Source organism: Tympanuchus pallidicinctus, unplaced genomic scaffold, assembly GCF_026119805.1.
Source record: "Tympanuchus pallidicinctus isolate F22 unplaced genomic scaffold, pur_lepc_1.0 scaffold3, whole genome shotgun sequence".
In the NCBI taxonomy this organism is placed as follows: domain Eukaryota; kingdom Metazoa; phylum Chordata; class Aves; order Galliformes; family Phasianidae; genus Tympanuchus; species Tympanuchus pallidicinctus.
Window position 1 is genome coordinate 66,553,745 of NW_026294747.1, and position 14,894 is coordinate 66,568,638.

At 39.4% G+C, this 14,894-nt stretch overlaps 1 protein-coding gene across 6 annotated transcripts in view; it reads left to right on the forward strand.

The window, feature by feature from the left end:
• The window catches only part of DPP6 (dipeptidyl peptidase like 6), a 486,394-nt gene that overhangs the window by 432,305 nt on the left and 39,195 nt on the right, over nt 1-14,894 (forward strand). For 5 of the 6 annotated variants that reach the window (XM_052692599.1, XM_052692601.1, XM_052692598.1 and 2 more), the window contains exons 9-12: nt 3,836-3,990; nt 4,929-5,026; nt 9,461-9,584; nt 10,124-10,162. In XM_052692599.1, coding sequence (XP_052548559.1) covers nt 3,836-3,990; nt 4,929-5,026; nt 9,461-9,584; nt 10,124-10,162 — 416 coding nt within the window. Of the gene's footprint in view, nt 1-3,835; nt 3,991-4,081; nt 4,272-4,928; nt 5,027-9,460; nt 9,585-10,123; nt 10,163-14,894 lie in introns of those variants that run through there. The other variant, XM_052692602.1, reaches the window with a different exon arrangement.

Here is a 14,894-nt window from a genome sequence, read left to right on the forward strand (position 1 = left end):
CAAGAACTGTTGACATAACTTCAAATCTTCAAGCAGACAAATGCTTCCTTCTCTTTTATACACTTTCTGGGCTAGTTAGAATCATAGAATTGTAGAATCTCCAAGGTTGGAAAAGACCCCCAAGGTTACCCAGACCAACCATCCACTGATCGCCAATAGTTCTCTCTAAATCATATCCATGAACATCCAAACGTTCCTTGAACACCTCGGGTTGGTGACTCCACCACCTCCCTATTCCAATGCCTGACCACTCATTCAGAGATGAAACTTTTCCTACTATCCAATCTGAATCTCCCCTGGTGCAACTTCAGGTCATTCCCTCTAGTCCTATCACTAGTTATGCAGGAGAAGATGCCAACCCCCACCTCACCACAGCCTCCTTTTAGGGAGCTGTAGAGAGCAGTAAGGTCTTCCCTGAACGTCCTCTTCTCCAGACTAATCAATCCCAGTTCCCTCAGCCTCTCCCCACCAGATTTATGTTCCAGACTCGTCACAACTCCACTGCCCTTCTCTGGACACACTTCAGGGTCTCAATGTCTTCTTGTAGTGAGAGGCCCAAAACTGAAACTTCAGACAGTTCTTAAGTTGTGGCCTCACCAGAGCTGAGTACAGAGGGATAGATATCATGTGAACCTAAATCATAGAATCATCGAATGATAGAATGGCTTGGGTTGAAAAGGACCACAATGATCATAGAGTTGCTACTTTCCAGCCAAGAAATGTAGCAATGGGCTGTTCCTCTTGCTCATTCTTCCGAGAACATGTTCTTCTATAGGGATGCCATCCCTGACATGAACAGCCCAATCCTCTCTAGATGCTCTTCAAATTTCAATACCAAAGGTATGTGTTGCAACTTTTAACCCATTTGGACTGCCACCTTCCTCAGCTGGAGCCAGACATTCCTCAAGTTGAACTGTTTGATTGTGTTTCTGCATTTCTCTAGATCACAAGCTGACTAGTATGTGGTGTCCAAGGATTCACCACTTACAGGCCAGCTGTCTCTGAATGGTTTGAGGATGAATGAAGTAACATGGAGTAAGCATTGACTTGCTTCAGGTGCTGTGTATGAACCTGGACATGCACAGCTGTGTAGCACAGAGGAACCGGCAACTGACTGAGGAATCTCCACCCCTCACTCACAGCATGCCTGCATCGTGTAGCAACTAGTGATGCAAGCCTTGAGGAGGAGAGCCAGTTTTGACCAGTTATTACTATAAATTTTTAACTAGCAGATGTACTATGTGCAGTTGATTTTCAGATTGTGTGGTAAATACAAGTGCAAAGAATTAAGTGTCCTCAAAAATATGTAGTCTGCAAACTGCTGCAAATTAGTCTGCTTTCAGCTGAAACTTTCTGGCACGAGTGCATTTTGTATTTCAATAGAACGCTCTCTGGTTTGCTAAAACTAACTGATCTCTCTAATAATGGCAGGGTCCCGACTTTCTATCAAGGCAAAGGTTCACGCACACCGTTAAATCTGGTTAACAAAGGAACACAAAATCTTTTTTTGGCACTGAAACCTTTTTTGGCATGTGACCTTCAGTAGAACTGCTTCCTTAAGTCTGAGGTCCCTGAGAAAAAGTTTGTTAATTAATGTTAAAATGCCAAAGATTCATCTGCCATCCATTTTTCCTCTTCATTTATACTTTTAATTATGTCTTTAATGATGTAGCAATAAAAAGTCAAGAGCAGCATTTTTTAAATAATAGGCGGGGCAATGCAGCAAAAGAAATCTGCCAGAAATACGCTTTCCCATGTGATATTTGCAAATTCCTAGACATTTTCCTGAAGATTCTCATAGATATTCCCATTATGTACTGATTAACTAATTTGTTACTTGTAGAAGTATGGCTCTTGAGAGTGATTTTCCCTTGCACTCTTCCTAGTGTTATCTTGAGCACTTTCTCAAGACAAATCCAAGTCTGGAGTAACAAAGGTTACTCCATTTGATCTCTGACATGTCTCATTGCCCATCTGTTCTCCAAGGATAGATGCAAGATTTTTTCCTTTGAAATACACTATCTGGTGAATTTCTACTCTTCAGACCAAGTGGGCATTTTGGTTGAAGCAAAGAGTCATCACAGAGTGTTATACTAAGATGGTGGGTCCAAACTCTAAAGATTCTCATTCATTTTTTGAATGACCACAATAACAACAGAGAGTGGAGCTGCTTGATCTCAGTAGTTGAGTATCAGTGGTGAAAGTTCAGAAACACTCTGAAGCCTATTTAATTCTTCATTCTCACATTAAAGTAATGGCATCTGTCTTCCTGCCCATCAATCTGTACAGCGTATGCAAGCCCTTCTGCTCCAGTTTGAATAGGAATGACTTGTATGATATTAAGCCTTTAAATGAAAATGAATTACGATATTGCACTTTGCAAAATGGTAGGTTTAGAAAGCCAAGTTAGTGTCTTCCACTTGTTGGTAGCTGAAGACACTTTGGGCAGTGAATTTATAGCTTTTCTGGCTATCTGTCAGTTGAAGTCGTCTTTGCAATGAAGCATATTAAACGATAAGAGAAAGTATTAGCAATTAAAAGGACTTTGAATTGATATTTAATGAGAATTAGGTTCTGCCAGACTTCAAGATAATTCATTTGGATTGCAATCATCCATTCATCATAGAATCATAGAATGGCTTGGGTTGGAAGGGATCTCGAGGACCATCACCCTGCCACGGGCGGGTGTTGCCAGCCACTGGATCAAATACTAGCTCAGGTTGTCCAAGGCCCCATCCAATCTGGCCTTGGACATCTCCAAGGTTGGGGCATCTGAAACCCCTCTGGGCAGCCTTTGCCAACTCCTCACATCTTTCCAGTGCTGGGAACCCCAGGTCTGGGTGCACTATTCCAGCTGGTGCCTTATCAGAGCAGAGGAGAGCAATCCCTTCCCTCTCCCTACTGCCACCCCTCTTCTGATGCAGCCCCGGATACCATTGGCCTTCTGGGCTCCAGGCTCGCACTGCTGGCTCATATTAAGGTTTGCATCGACCAGGACCTCTAAGCTCCTCTCCTCAGGGCTACTCTCAAGGAGTTCTCCTGATCTGTGTACATATCTGCAGTTTTGCTTTCCACTTACATACTTGAGCTCTGACATACTTACATCGTCATCTCTCCAAGCATTTTGTCACTAACAGCCACACGTCCGACCCTGGCTGAAACATTGGTATGAAACATTGCTTTGCAAAAATGTTTTTAAAAATGAAGCAGGGATAATATTCAAGATGGCAACCTCTAAGCCTGGTGTCTCACAAAGTGTTACAAAACTCCAACATTGCATAACTTACAGAAAGTCACCATTTCTGTTAATTCCCAGCTGGCAGCAGAGATTAGGAAGATTCAAATTTCAGGTGATGTGCTTTAAACTAAGTACGAAGGCTGCTTGAATCCATTGATATAAGTCAAGCATGACTTTGTGAACTCTTTATGGAGAAGTAAATCAGTGCAATATTCCCAAAGGAGCCCAGCTTTTGCTACTGTCAAATTCCTTATGTTCATATACGTGAGCACAAGACACGGGGCAGGAGCAGCCAGGCTTTGTATTCTATCATGAGTGTGTGTACTAGTATGAATAAGTTGATGTTTCTTGAGCAACGTAATTATGCTTAATAACTGATATATTCTGAGTAATTGTAATCAATCGTGTTCATTTGTGTATACAGCATAATTTAATGAGCATTTTTAATTGATATTCCTGTGACATTCTCCCCATGCTGTGATTAGACTGGGATTTTTGTATCTACATGGTTTTCATTTATTGCTAACTAGCAATTCACATCTAATAGTCTTTTTTTTTCCCTCTCTCCCTCTTTTCCTATCTTTTTTTTTTAATTAGAGGAGATCTTGAAGACTCATATTGCTCATTGGTGGTCTCCTGATGGCACCAGGTTAGCATATGCAACAATTAATGCTTCCAGAGTCCCCACCATGGAGATCCCAGTATACACTGGCAGTCTTTACCCTACTGTTAAAACGTACCATTATCCAAAGGTAAGGGAAAATAAAACAAGCAGTTCTGTTGTTCTGTCAAAAACAAACAAGCAAACAGCAAACTCATGTTGTTTTTATTTTTTCTTGGTAGGCTCAGATAGGAGACATTATGATTGGACATACTCATAAGCAATGAAAATAAACAGATCTAAAGAAAAGTCAGCTGCTCCCCACTGGATTAAGTCTGTATTTTTCTTTAGCTGTATTATTAAAACTGCAGTTTTCTGATCAAAGTATTATTCATTCCTAATGTAATGAAAATAAAATGTTTCAGTTCTTGCTTTGTGCCTGCAATTGTGCTTGTGTTCTAGATAGGAGTTGACAAAATCTAAAAGCTTACAGCAGTCCTTAAAACATTTGGTTTCATGGCATTTCTGAGAAAAGAAACAAGAAGGAAAATTTGTTTGGATTTCTCTACAGTTTCCAGGATGTGTACTCTGCAGCACTGTCGTCTCTTCTGTCACTTCTTGCTTTGTATACTGAGTTCCTCAGAGCTCACAGATGTGTCCTAACTGAGCCATAATCAAATAGGAGAGATACATATATGCAGGTTTTATGGAAAGTAGCTGACGCAGTAGGTTTCCTACAATGAAGGAATAAATCCATGTATTACAACATTTGCCATTATCCCAATAGTCTGTCTTATAAAAAGAAAAGAAAAAATTAGTTCTAGTCACCATGTAAAACAACATCTTCTACAAAAGTTAGAGATGTGCTATGTAGAATTTCCCCTTCATTCTGCCTAATGAGCTTTCCACACCTCTGTGATAAACCACATTAGTTGTGCCTTCCCTATGAATGGCTGTGATACGAATCCATAACCTTAACCAGGAGAGCACATTTTACAGTCCATGGGCACATCATAAATCAAAACCATTCTGTGTTGTGTAAGTTGTAGTAATTACTCTATTTTTATTTCATTTTATTTTGAAATCCAGGCTGGAATGGAAAATCCAACTATTTCTTTGCATGTGATTGGTCTGAATGGACCTACCCATGATCTAGAGATGATTCCCCCAGATGATCAGAGACTGAGGTATGTGCTTCCTTGTACTGGTATGCCCAATCTGATTCTGTTAGGTCTTTATATCAGACCCTGACTTTTTTGAGGTCATTTTACAGTAACTTTTCCTGCCACTACTGTCAAGTTTCACTTTGGGTAAATCTAGCTGAAAGTTTTCATATATTTTTTCTTCTTCCATGTTTTTCTTGAGCACTGTTCATTTTTTACTCAAAATCACTGTGACCCAGTCTAACTTCAGAGTAGGCTTATTTTTAGAGCACTGAGCAGGATGTTGCAAAATCCATAACAACATTTTCATTTCACATCTAGTCATTGGCATTGAACAGGGACACTTGTCTGTGTACTGTATGGGACACCATGAAGCACAAACATGAATACAGAAATCATGAGTTCACTGCTTTGTGAGTCAAGCATGGGAATGAAATCAGGACATTCTGCAAATACATTGCCCTGTCTTCATTAAAAAAATAGAAAGTAAAGCTCTTTGCTGCTTTCAGGGTAAGTATATTTGAGAAGTTGGCCTGCTGTTCAGCCAAGCACTTAGCCACACATTTCTATCTAAGCAAGTGCTCTGACCTGTTTGCATTCAGCAAGAGCTGGAAATTTGGCTTGGACTTCAGCCTATGGCCAAAAGTGGTACTACGTCTGTAGTCTGTGAGCACTTGAAAGGTGCATCACGTATTTCCAGCCTGCCTTTGGGAAAGAAGCAGCTTTAGTCAATGCCTGGCACACTTCCTTGCAAAGCTTGGGGATTAGAGCCATTTCTGGATTTCAGCAGCTTCGCTGTACACACTTGAAATAGCTTTACAGCATGACATCCTGCAGAAGAATTCTGCTTCTACTTCTGGTACCTGCAGTGACCCCTCTGCCCAGCACCATGATGCTTTCTGTGCATGTCAGACATGATGCAACAAGGTTTTCATTCCCTGCATATCACTTACTCAAGTAACAGCACCCGATCACACTTCATCTTTCTTGAATGATTGCTAAATTAGGCTGCTGGATGGGCAGTCCCAGTGCCAGCAGACATATAGGTACAGCACAGATTTAATGGAACAGGCCCACTGTGAAGGCAGGGAAAGGTGACCCCATTATGCATGATCATAGAATCATAGAGCCATTGAGTTTGAAAAAGGCCACTAAGATCATCAGCCACCCCCACCATGGCCACTGACCACATCCCTCAGTGCCACATCTGCATGTTTTTTGAACACCTCCAGGGATGGTGACTCCACCACCTCCCTGGGCAGCCTGTGCCAATGCCTGGCTGCTCTTGAGAATAAATTTTTCCTATTATCCAATTCAAACCTCTCCTGGTGCAATTTAAGGCCATTACCTCTAGTCCTATAAATGATAGGTACATAAGGTCTCTGCCTTGTTGTGCACACGCTGTGTAGTCATCTGATGAGAGGATGCTAAACCAGTGCAATCACTTATGGAGGAAGTTACCTTTCTTCCTGTTAGGAAATTAATGTCAACCTCAGAACAGGTTTTCACTGAATCATTTTGAATGGCTCCAATTCAGATCCAATTATGCAACAGCAGTTGTATGACCTGTAAACAAATCAAATGGGCATTGCCGTGTTTGCCTTTCAAACCAACAGCTTCAGGTCTGCAGGCTGCATTCCCAGCTCACAGTACCCAAATCACAGCATCAGAATTGCTGCTCCTGGACAACATCATTTTTTTGTTCAGAGGTATACTCAGAAGTGTTTTAATTACAGTAATGAGTTGAGGCTGCAGGCTCCACGTCACTAATAAATTAGTGCTATGTGGCTATGGGTGGCTGCAATTTATTGGGTTTCAATCAGTATTGTAAAATGATGCAAAATGTCATGATCAATTAGTGCTTTAAATTTCATCCAAACCATGGTGATTTCCATCCCCGAAGCACATTATTAGTGCTGCTGAAGAAAGAGGAATACATTTTAATTATGCATATGTTTTCCAAAATGAGATGATTAATGTGATAATGTTTCATGAAGAGACATGAGAGGTGCACCGTACAGACAGTTACAGAAAAGAGCATCAGAAATTCAGGGGAGAATGATGATGATAAGGATAAGGATCTGGAGTATTTCAGTGTGCCCAGTGTATTCACACATGGACAGAGCAGCAGGTCTGGTTGTTCTTTGTATCTGGAGCAAAGTGTTTTGGTACAGTTAATACAATTGAAAATAAAGAGGAGATAATACTCCATTTGTTTTGCCTTGGAATTAAAGGAAATCAAAAATTTTCCACAGAATCGGAATGTTTGTCAGGAAAAAAAATAAGTTGATGATAGGAAGCATATTTGGAAGCAATAGAATATCATTTCAAAGTCTTTTTGCCAAATTTTCTGCAATTCCATGCTTTGCTGTGAGAAGAAAGTGAATGAAAGGAAAAAAAGTTGCAGAAAAACAGAAAAAAAAAAAAAAAAGAAAACAAAAAAAAAGGTTTACTGCTTGATGTCTAAATGGCACTTTAATTTTGATGAAAGGCATTGGACCCGCAACAGTGAACTGCTACATCAGCAGGTGATGGGAACCAGACTGCCGTCCAATGTATTTCTCAAATCACATTGGCATCTCAGATGGCAAATGAAGCACTCCCCTGAGTGCAGAAGACATAAGAAATACATTCTCCTTCCCTCAGCTCCTATAAAATCCTGACTGGGTCAGACAGAGCCTGAGAAATGCCCCACTCCCCTCCATTGGCTGCCCAACAAGGGCAGCTCTCAAAGTGCAGATGTTTACAATTAGCTGAGATGAATCACACCTTATTGTCTCGTTTTCCTCTACAAAATGGGAGACATAAAATTTAGTTGTCCTACAGAAGAGATGTAAGGAGAAGTAAATTAAAGACTCTGAGACTAGAATAACAAGTACTCTACAAGTACGTGCTGTTGTCTGCTTGCTGGGTGTCTGCAGGCTTCACAGAGGCTACAGACAGAAATCGGGTCTCCATGCCATCTCCAGGGTGATAGAGAAGATATATACATAACTTAAAATAATAATTTAAAGTTCCTGAGCAAGAACTGTGGCTCCTGTGTTCAAGCAATGACAAAGAAATTTAATACATGCCTTTATAACTTTGAATTGGATTTATGAAAAATAAAAATACGCCGAGCGACAATATGTACTGAATTCACCTTCCTTTTCAGGGTGACTGAATCTGCTCAGTTCATTGTGAAGAGGAAGAAGAGGTGGTTTTACAGTTTAATTTTGCATCAATGCCTTTCTTTCCTTCTTAGGGCCTATGCTCTCTTGCTGATAGGGCGTAAAATTACGATTTTATTTCAAGCACTGAATTCTCAGACTGCTGTTTTCTCACCTGGAAGTATCCTTCCTCCCAGTGTGGTGGATGCTGTTGTTGAGGTCTTTTGTTATTTATCCCCAGCCGAATTCAGGCACTAAATGTTTCAGAAAACTACAAAATCAATTCCCAACTTGTTATTTTGCTAGAGAAGCGTGTCTTTGTTGCTTTTGCCCTTTATCTTCAGTATATGCAGGAGTGCTTGCCAGAACGCAAAGTACTCTCCAGTGACACAGCACATTAATTCCAAAGGGAGCAACAATTCCTTATACATATTTTATAGCAAACAAATGAACTAATAAATTTTTATAGACTGTGTGCTGTGAGAAGTTGTTAAGGGTGTCTTTGGTCTGCACAGCCCATTGGTATACTAAAGCTTTGTCAACCCAGCAAGAGCTTTACCCTGAAAATGGAGTAGTGCAGAGGTGCACATCTGTGAGCAGCTCTTGGAAAGTGACCATCAGGATATTTATTTGTGACCCTGGATTTTCAAGCCTACTCCAGCCTAAGTGGGTTGCAATGGTCAATATTGCATATTGCTCAATTTTGCTATGTTTTCTTGGGCAAGATATTGCTTACAGGACTGTGCAGCCAATAGTGGTGATTTACTGTGGATATTACTAGAACCTGTAAATGTCCAACCACAGAGAATGGCCGAGGGAGTGTGGGATGATATTTTTGATGATGTAAAGTTTCACATCTCTACTGACTTCTTTTTGGCAACCAGTTGTTACAGTTCTACTGAAATCCAACACCTTTCTAAACCATGTCCTTCCTGCTCTTGTTCTTCTGATTCAGTACGTATGGATGTTGTATATCAGGGACATTCAGAGATTGTTAACTCTTCATAAGCATAAAGAACCCTACTGTTGGTGATGATGGGTTTGAGAGTGGCAAGTGTTTGCAATTTCTTTTCCATCGGTGCATTAATTTGTAGCTCCAGGCATTTCAGTCCTTCTTGGAAGACTAAATAGCTTGAAAAGTTCTTTATCTCTGCCTGTGGATCTTTGAAAATGACTTTCACAAGTGGCAGATAAAACACCTGCACAGCCCTAAAAATGTCATTGTCAGGGGTTGAAATCCATACATAAGGAGGCCCAGAATCATCCAGATTCGCCATTTTAATAACCAGAAACACCTCTGTGTTTTCAGGGACTATTACATCACCATGGTAAAGTGGGCTACCAGCACCAAGGTGGCAGTGAACTGGCTGAACAGGGCCCAGAACTTCTCCATCCTGACGCTGTGCGATGCGACCACGGGCGTCTGCACCAAGGTAGGGAGAAGAGCCTGGAGGTCCTTGGCCACCTGCACCTGAGGAGAAAGTGTTCTAGCCATCTCACATGGGGACATGTCCACTGGTGCATATTTATTTAGCCAGACAGAGAATATAAACAATGTTATTAATATATTATAAATTATGTAGTTACTTGTAGTTAATTAATACCTCCAGTAGATATACTAATGTAAATGTATGCATAGCTATTAGCACATCCCATCTTTTAAACCAACAAGGATATTTCTGTAGTAGAAATATCTGTAGCAGAGAAGAGAGATAGATATGCAGTGGAGCGTATCTGTCTCTGTGCTTTAGATATGCTATGCACAGAGCATAGTACAGAGTCTTTTCTTAAAACCTTTGTTTCAACCTTTGTTTGTTACTGACAAATTCTGTTTCTTTGGGGAATAATGTGACTTGTGCATTTTTGTTCTTCTGCACAACTTTTCAGATTCAGTCCAACTACAGTTTTGCACTGATAAGAAACATGTAATACATGCCAGGAATGTTTCTTTAATGATCTTGCTTTGTTTTAGAAACATGAAGATGAAAGTGAAGGTTGGCTGCACAGACAGGTAATAGTGATCTTCTCTTTCTGGTCAAACTTTTGGCAAGTTTTTTTTTCTTTTTTTCTTGTCCTACCAAGAGGAAAAAACTGATTTCCAGAAATAAGAAAGATAAGATGCCATGGTTTGTGTTATATAAAACAGTTCCCCAGTAATAAGAAAGCATCATGTGCTTCAGCTGTCACCTTCTCTAGTGTGCACAGAGATCTCAGCCTAAGATTTACTGAGGTTTAAGAGACAAAAAGCTGATGTTAATGGTAATCCACCCATTCGTGGAGCAACCTCATAGGTAGTCCTTCAAATCCTGCTCTGAGACTGACAGTTATTTGAAGCACTGTGGTGGTGGTTTTCTGGTCTTCCAGACTGGAAAGAAGTTTACGGCTGAAAACAGCATTTAATTAAAAGAGCCTGTGTCCATTTCCAATCAAAATCATGCAGATAGGATTTCAAGTCATTTAAGCTAAATCTGACAAAATTATCTGTTACTCTGCAGCTGTTAGCAGAAATGTAAAAAAGGTGAAAAATGGAATTAAATTGTCTGTAGGGCAGCTGAAACACTGCTGGCTTACATGAATCCCAAAATGAGGAAAAACTGTGTGGTGGAGTGTAATATCCTGTTTTAACTCACATTCATTTCACATAATTCTTCTGATGCTCTCACTTTTGTCTCATACTACTGCTTTGTATAGTGATAGGTGCTGCCATCCTTCAAATGAAATAACACTAAGATGAAAGTAAATCCCTATAAATTCACTAGGTATGTATATATATAGTAAATTTAAAACCCCAAAAGATTTTTTATTAATGGAATTTTTCTTTTTTTGTTCAGATTTTTTTTTAACACCTGCTTATAGATTTATATACCGTTGATTTTCAGCATGTAAATCTCTAGGTCATGTATAACACTTCCCCAGCAGGTAGTTTATGAAGGGATCTCAGATTTGATTAAGCTGTTCTTTAGAGAGATGCTGCTGATACGATCTCAGCCACAACAAAGAACTGTTTTCATGGAATATGTGAATGCCAGACAGGGAGGAGCATGTCACAAAAAGAACTTGCTCTGTATTTTTGGATTTAAAGTATATCCCATTTTTGTAGTGGCTTGCTTACAGGGTTCAAGAACCTATAGAAACAGCCATACATCAGTTCACAGCAAAAGCAATGTTTTTCTCTGTTCCAGTGTCTGTCTTCCAGTCTGATCCAGATTAAAATTGATTTTACAGAGGAAATAGATTTTGTGCTCCAAGCATTCCAAGTAATCTTTTGCTGTACTCAGGTGTAGAATGAAAATGCTGCCAAAGTATTCTTTGTGTTTACATCGCCTGTGTTAGCTTAAATAGATAACAAAATCTTCAAGGACAAGTCATGAGAAAAATAAATTGACCGTATTTTGTATCTTTTTTTAATTAAAAAAAATATATATATATTTCAAAGAGTTATTTTATTTTATAAATCTGAGAAGAATTTTACTCCTTTCCCTTGCTATTAACTGGATCCTCCATTCTCCTGAAACCCAGAGCAGTGTATTAGAAGAACTTGTGCTTTACACTGCTATGCTTCTTAGTCGTTTACCTATTAAACGTACAAACATTAATAGATGGTGTTTTGTCCTGAATAACTGTTAAAAGAATTGCCAATTTCTAACCAGCTTATTCCAAGGAATTAGTTTGTATTACTGCAAACATCATATACCTAATCTGAGGTCAGAAAAGTATGTTTATTATAACCAATTGAGTCAAGCATTTCATTACTGAACAAAGATAACTGTAGCATCTACGGATGCTTTTGAGATTATTCTTCAAAAGCTTTTTAAGAGTCTGAAGAAATACAGAGCTTTTTCACCTGTATTTCTAACAAGAAAATGACTTAAAATCCAGTTTTGACTGAGCATATGGTTACTGGAATAATTGCATTTTCTGTATGTACTTTTTACTCTGTGGCACATTAGTCTAAAAAATTGAAAAGCAATTTTCATGCCATGGGTGTCGGAGCATGAGAATAATGTGAAAATGTCAACTCTTTAAGAAGAAGATGGATCACACATTCGGCAGCCTCTGAAGGAGACCAGAAGTGTGACTCAGCTCAGAAAGAAGAGTCCTTGGTTGATATATTTCAATATACATACGGGCCAAGGATGCAATTCGGTGCTGTAGTCAGCAGGTTCTGCCAGCAGTGTGGGCATAGTCAATGGACCTTGAGCATGATTCAGCCCAACCTGAAGAAGACATCAGCGTGTTCCATTGGCCAGACCAACTGAGAATTAGTCCAAACATACCTAAATCAAAGAATATAGATGTTTGCATCATTCCTTAAAATACTGCTTCACAATACTCCAGGCACATCATTTAAAAACCGTACGGTGACTTTACGTTTTACTTCAAGTTTACCTTCCTAGATCTTCCTAGAATAGAGACAGACTTCACACTTGAATGGGGGAGAGAAAAACAGTGAAATAACAGAAGATACTAAAAATGGGCATGAGCAAATCTCCAAGGGTAATGTAGTTGACTTTTTGTCAGCTGTCTGAAGTGCTGGGACTGTTGATTTTTTCAACAATTCATTGCTCATGAATTTTTTTTTATTTTTTTTCTTTTCACTGTAACTGTTTGGTTACTCTGTGACATTCAATAATTTAATATGGAAGGTCATGGTAAATGGTCCTGTGTTCCATTATGGGCTTCAGTGCGTGAATGAATTCTACCCCAAAACTTTGGAGACCTCTCTCCAACACAGGCCAATAGCAATATTGCTTTCATTGTGTGGCTAAAAAACAGGATTAATTACTCAAAGTACGATGAGAAATACACATAGTCTTCTATAAAATGCCTGTAACTCCTCATCAGATGATTTTCAAGCCAGGGATTTCGAGCCTTTTTGATGAAAAAGAATCGGTACAAGTTCACCAAAGATACCTAGGGATACCCTGCTTTGGCAGGGGGGTTGGACTCAATGATCTATGGAGGTCCCTTCCAACCCCTACAGTTCTGTGATTCTGTGATTTTGGAAGATTTTGCTGCTTTTATTTATGTACCTTCAAGTTCTCTGCTGAGTGTAAAAACCAAACTCACCTTCTTTCATACCTTTGCTTAGATATACAAATTCTCTGAAACAATTGCAGCTGTAAAAAGTTTTGTTTGTGTTTTTGTAAAGAAGCCATTTCCATATAACGATTATGATGGCCATATAAAGACAAGGAGACAGCAAAGGAGAATTTTCTACAGCACCAGGCGTAGATAAAATTTATGGCATTTAAATTGGATTATTTATTTAATCGTGAAATTGTGCTGAATAAATTTAATTATAAATCAGGGTGCAATTCCACCTTTACACAAAGCTGTGGGTTTTGACAATGATGTCAGTGGAACCAGGAGATTGCCACAAAATAGTTTATAGACATACCACATCCAAAAGTGCCTGCATGGGCTGCCTGACCTCCCCTGAAAACAGCTCCTTTGGGCTCTGTTTGCCTTTGCAGTCCTCCTGTCCCCCTAGTGTTTCAGGTCACCTCTGTTTGAGAAGACTTACGCTCTGTCAAAAGGTGGAGATGTAGAAAATCTCACAACATTTTTCTTTTACAGCTCCCTTGTTTTAATTCCACCAGCAGAGTAGCCCAGTAATGATTCTCTTGCAGCTTGTTAATAGGCAGAATGAAATGAAGTTCTTTAAAATAAAAGCAGAGCTCACAGAAGCTTACAAGCAAGACTGACTTTCACTGTGCAAAAAGCTTTTCATGAAACCACCCCATAAGTGATCTGATGTTACAAAGGCAGGCAAAGGTGCATCATTAAGACAAAGTAGGAGACTTCTGAGAAAGGGAAAAGCAATCAGTGGAGTGATTGCAGAGGACTGGGTGATTCAGATAAACTGCTTTCCTTTTTTAAAATTGAGGGCAAACCAGAAAAACTTCTCAAAGTATTATTCACAATCAATAACACACAGCAGACCAAAACTTAAGCAGGATTTCAAAGAATCTCTCCAAAAGCATATTAAGCACTGTACTCCGGAGGAGCAGGAAGCAGAGAGGATATTGCACAAAGAAGCACAGATGGACCAGCTGGAAAATGCTTCCTGTGGAGCTGCAGTGTGGTGGTGTTTGACCCACGTAAATCGTATCAGCTGCAGCTCAAGGCAAGCTCCCTTCCTGATAGCCCCAGTTTGCCATCCAGGATAAGTCACTGTCTCTGTCATAACCTTAAACAAAGCCTGATGAAGTCTAAGCAAAACTCGGATGAATCTGTGCAAAGCCTGTTCTCACTGGCAAAAACATGTTGCTGGAATATATAATATATAATATAAATATATAAATGAAAATATAATATATAATATATATGTGCAGGAGGCACAGATAGAGAAACATGGGGTGAAATCTCTGGCATGTATCTCTGTTCTGGTGGAGCAGTAGATTTGCCCATGTTGTTTTTCAAGGAGTTTTCTTCTGTCGTTCAAGACATGTGGAAATAATGTTGTTTCATATTTCAAGTTTCAGTACAACGTCAGAAACAAATGATACCATTATTTCATTCAATGAGCTGTAAATGGGAATATTCTAAAATATAATGAAATCCTTAGCACTAGAAAATAAGAAAAGCAAGCAGTTTGAACACCAAGCACAGTGTTGTTAAAACCAAAAAATAGTGGAAAGTAATTAATCATGGAGAGATGGTAGCAAATTAATACACAATAAGAACTTCATGATAAATAAAAACACTTATTTTTACCATGTGCATTTGCATCAGCCTGT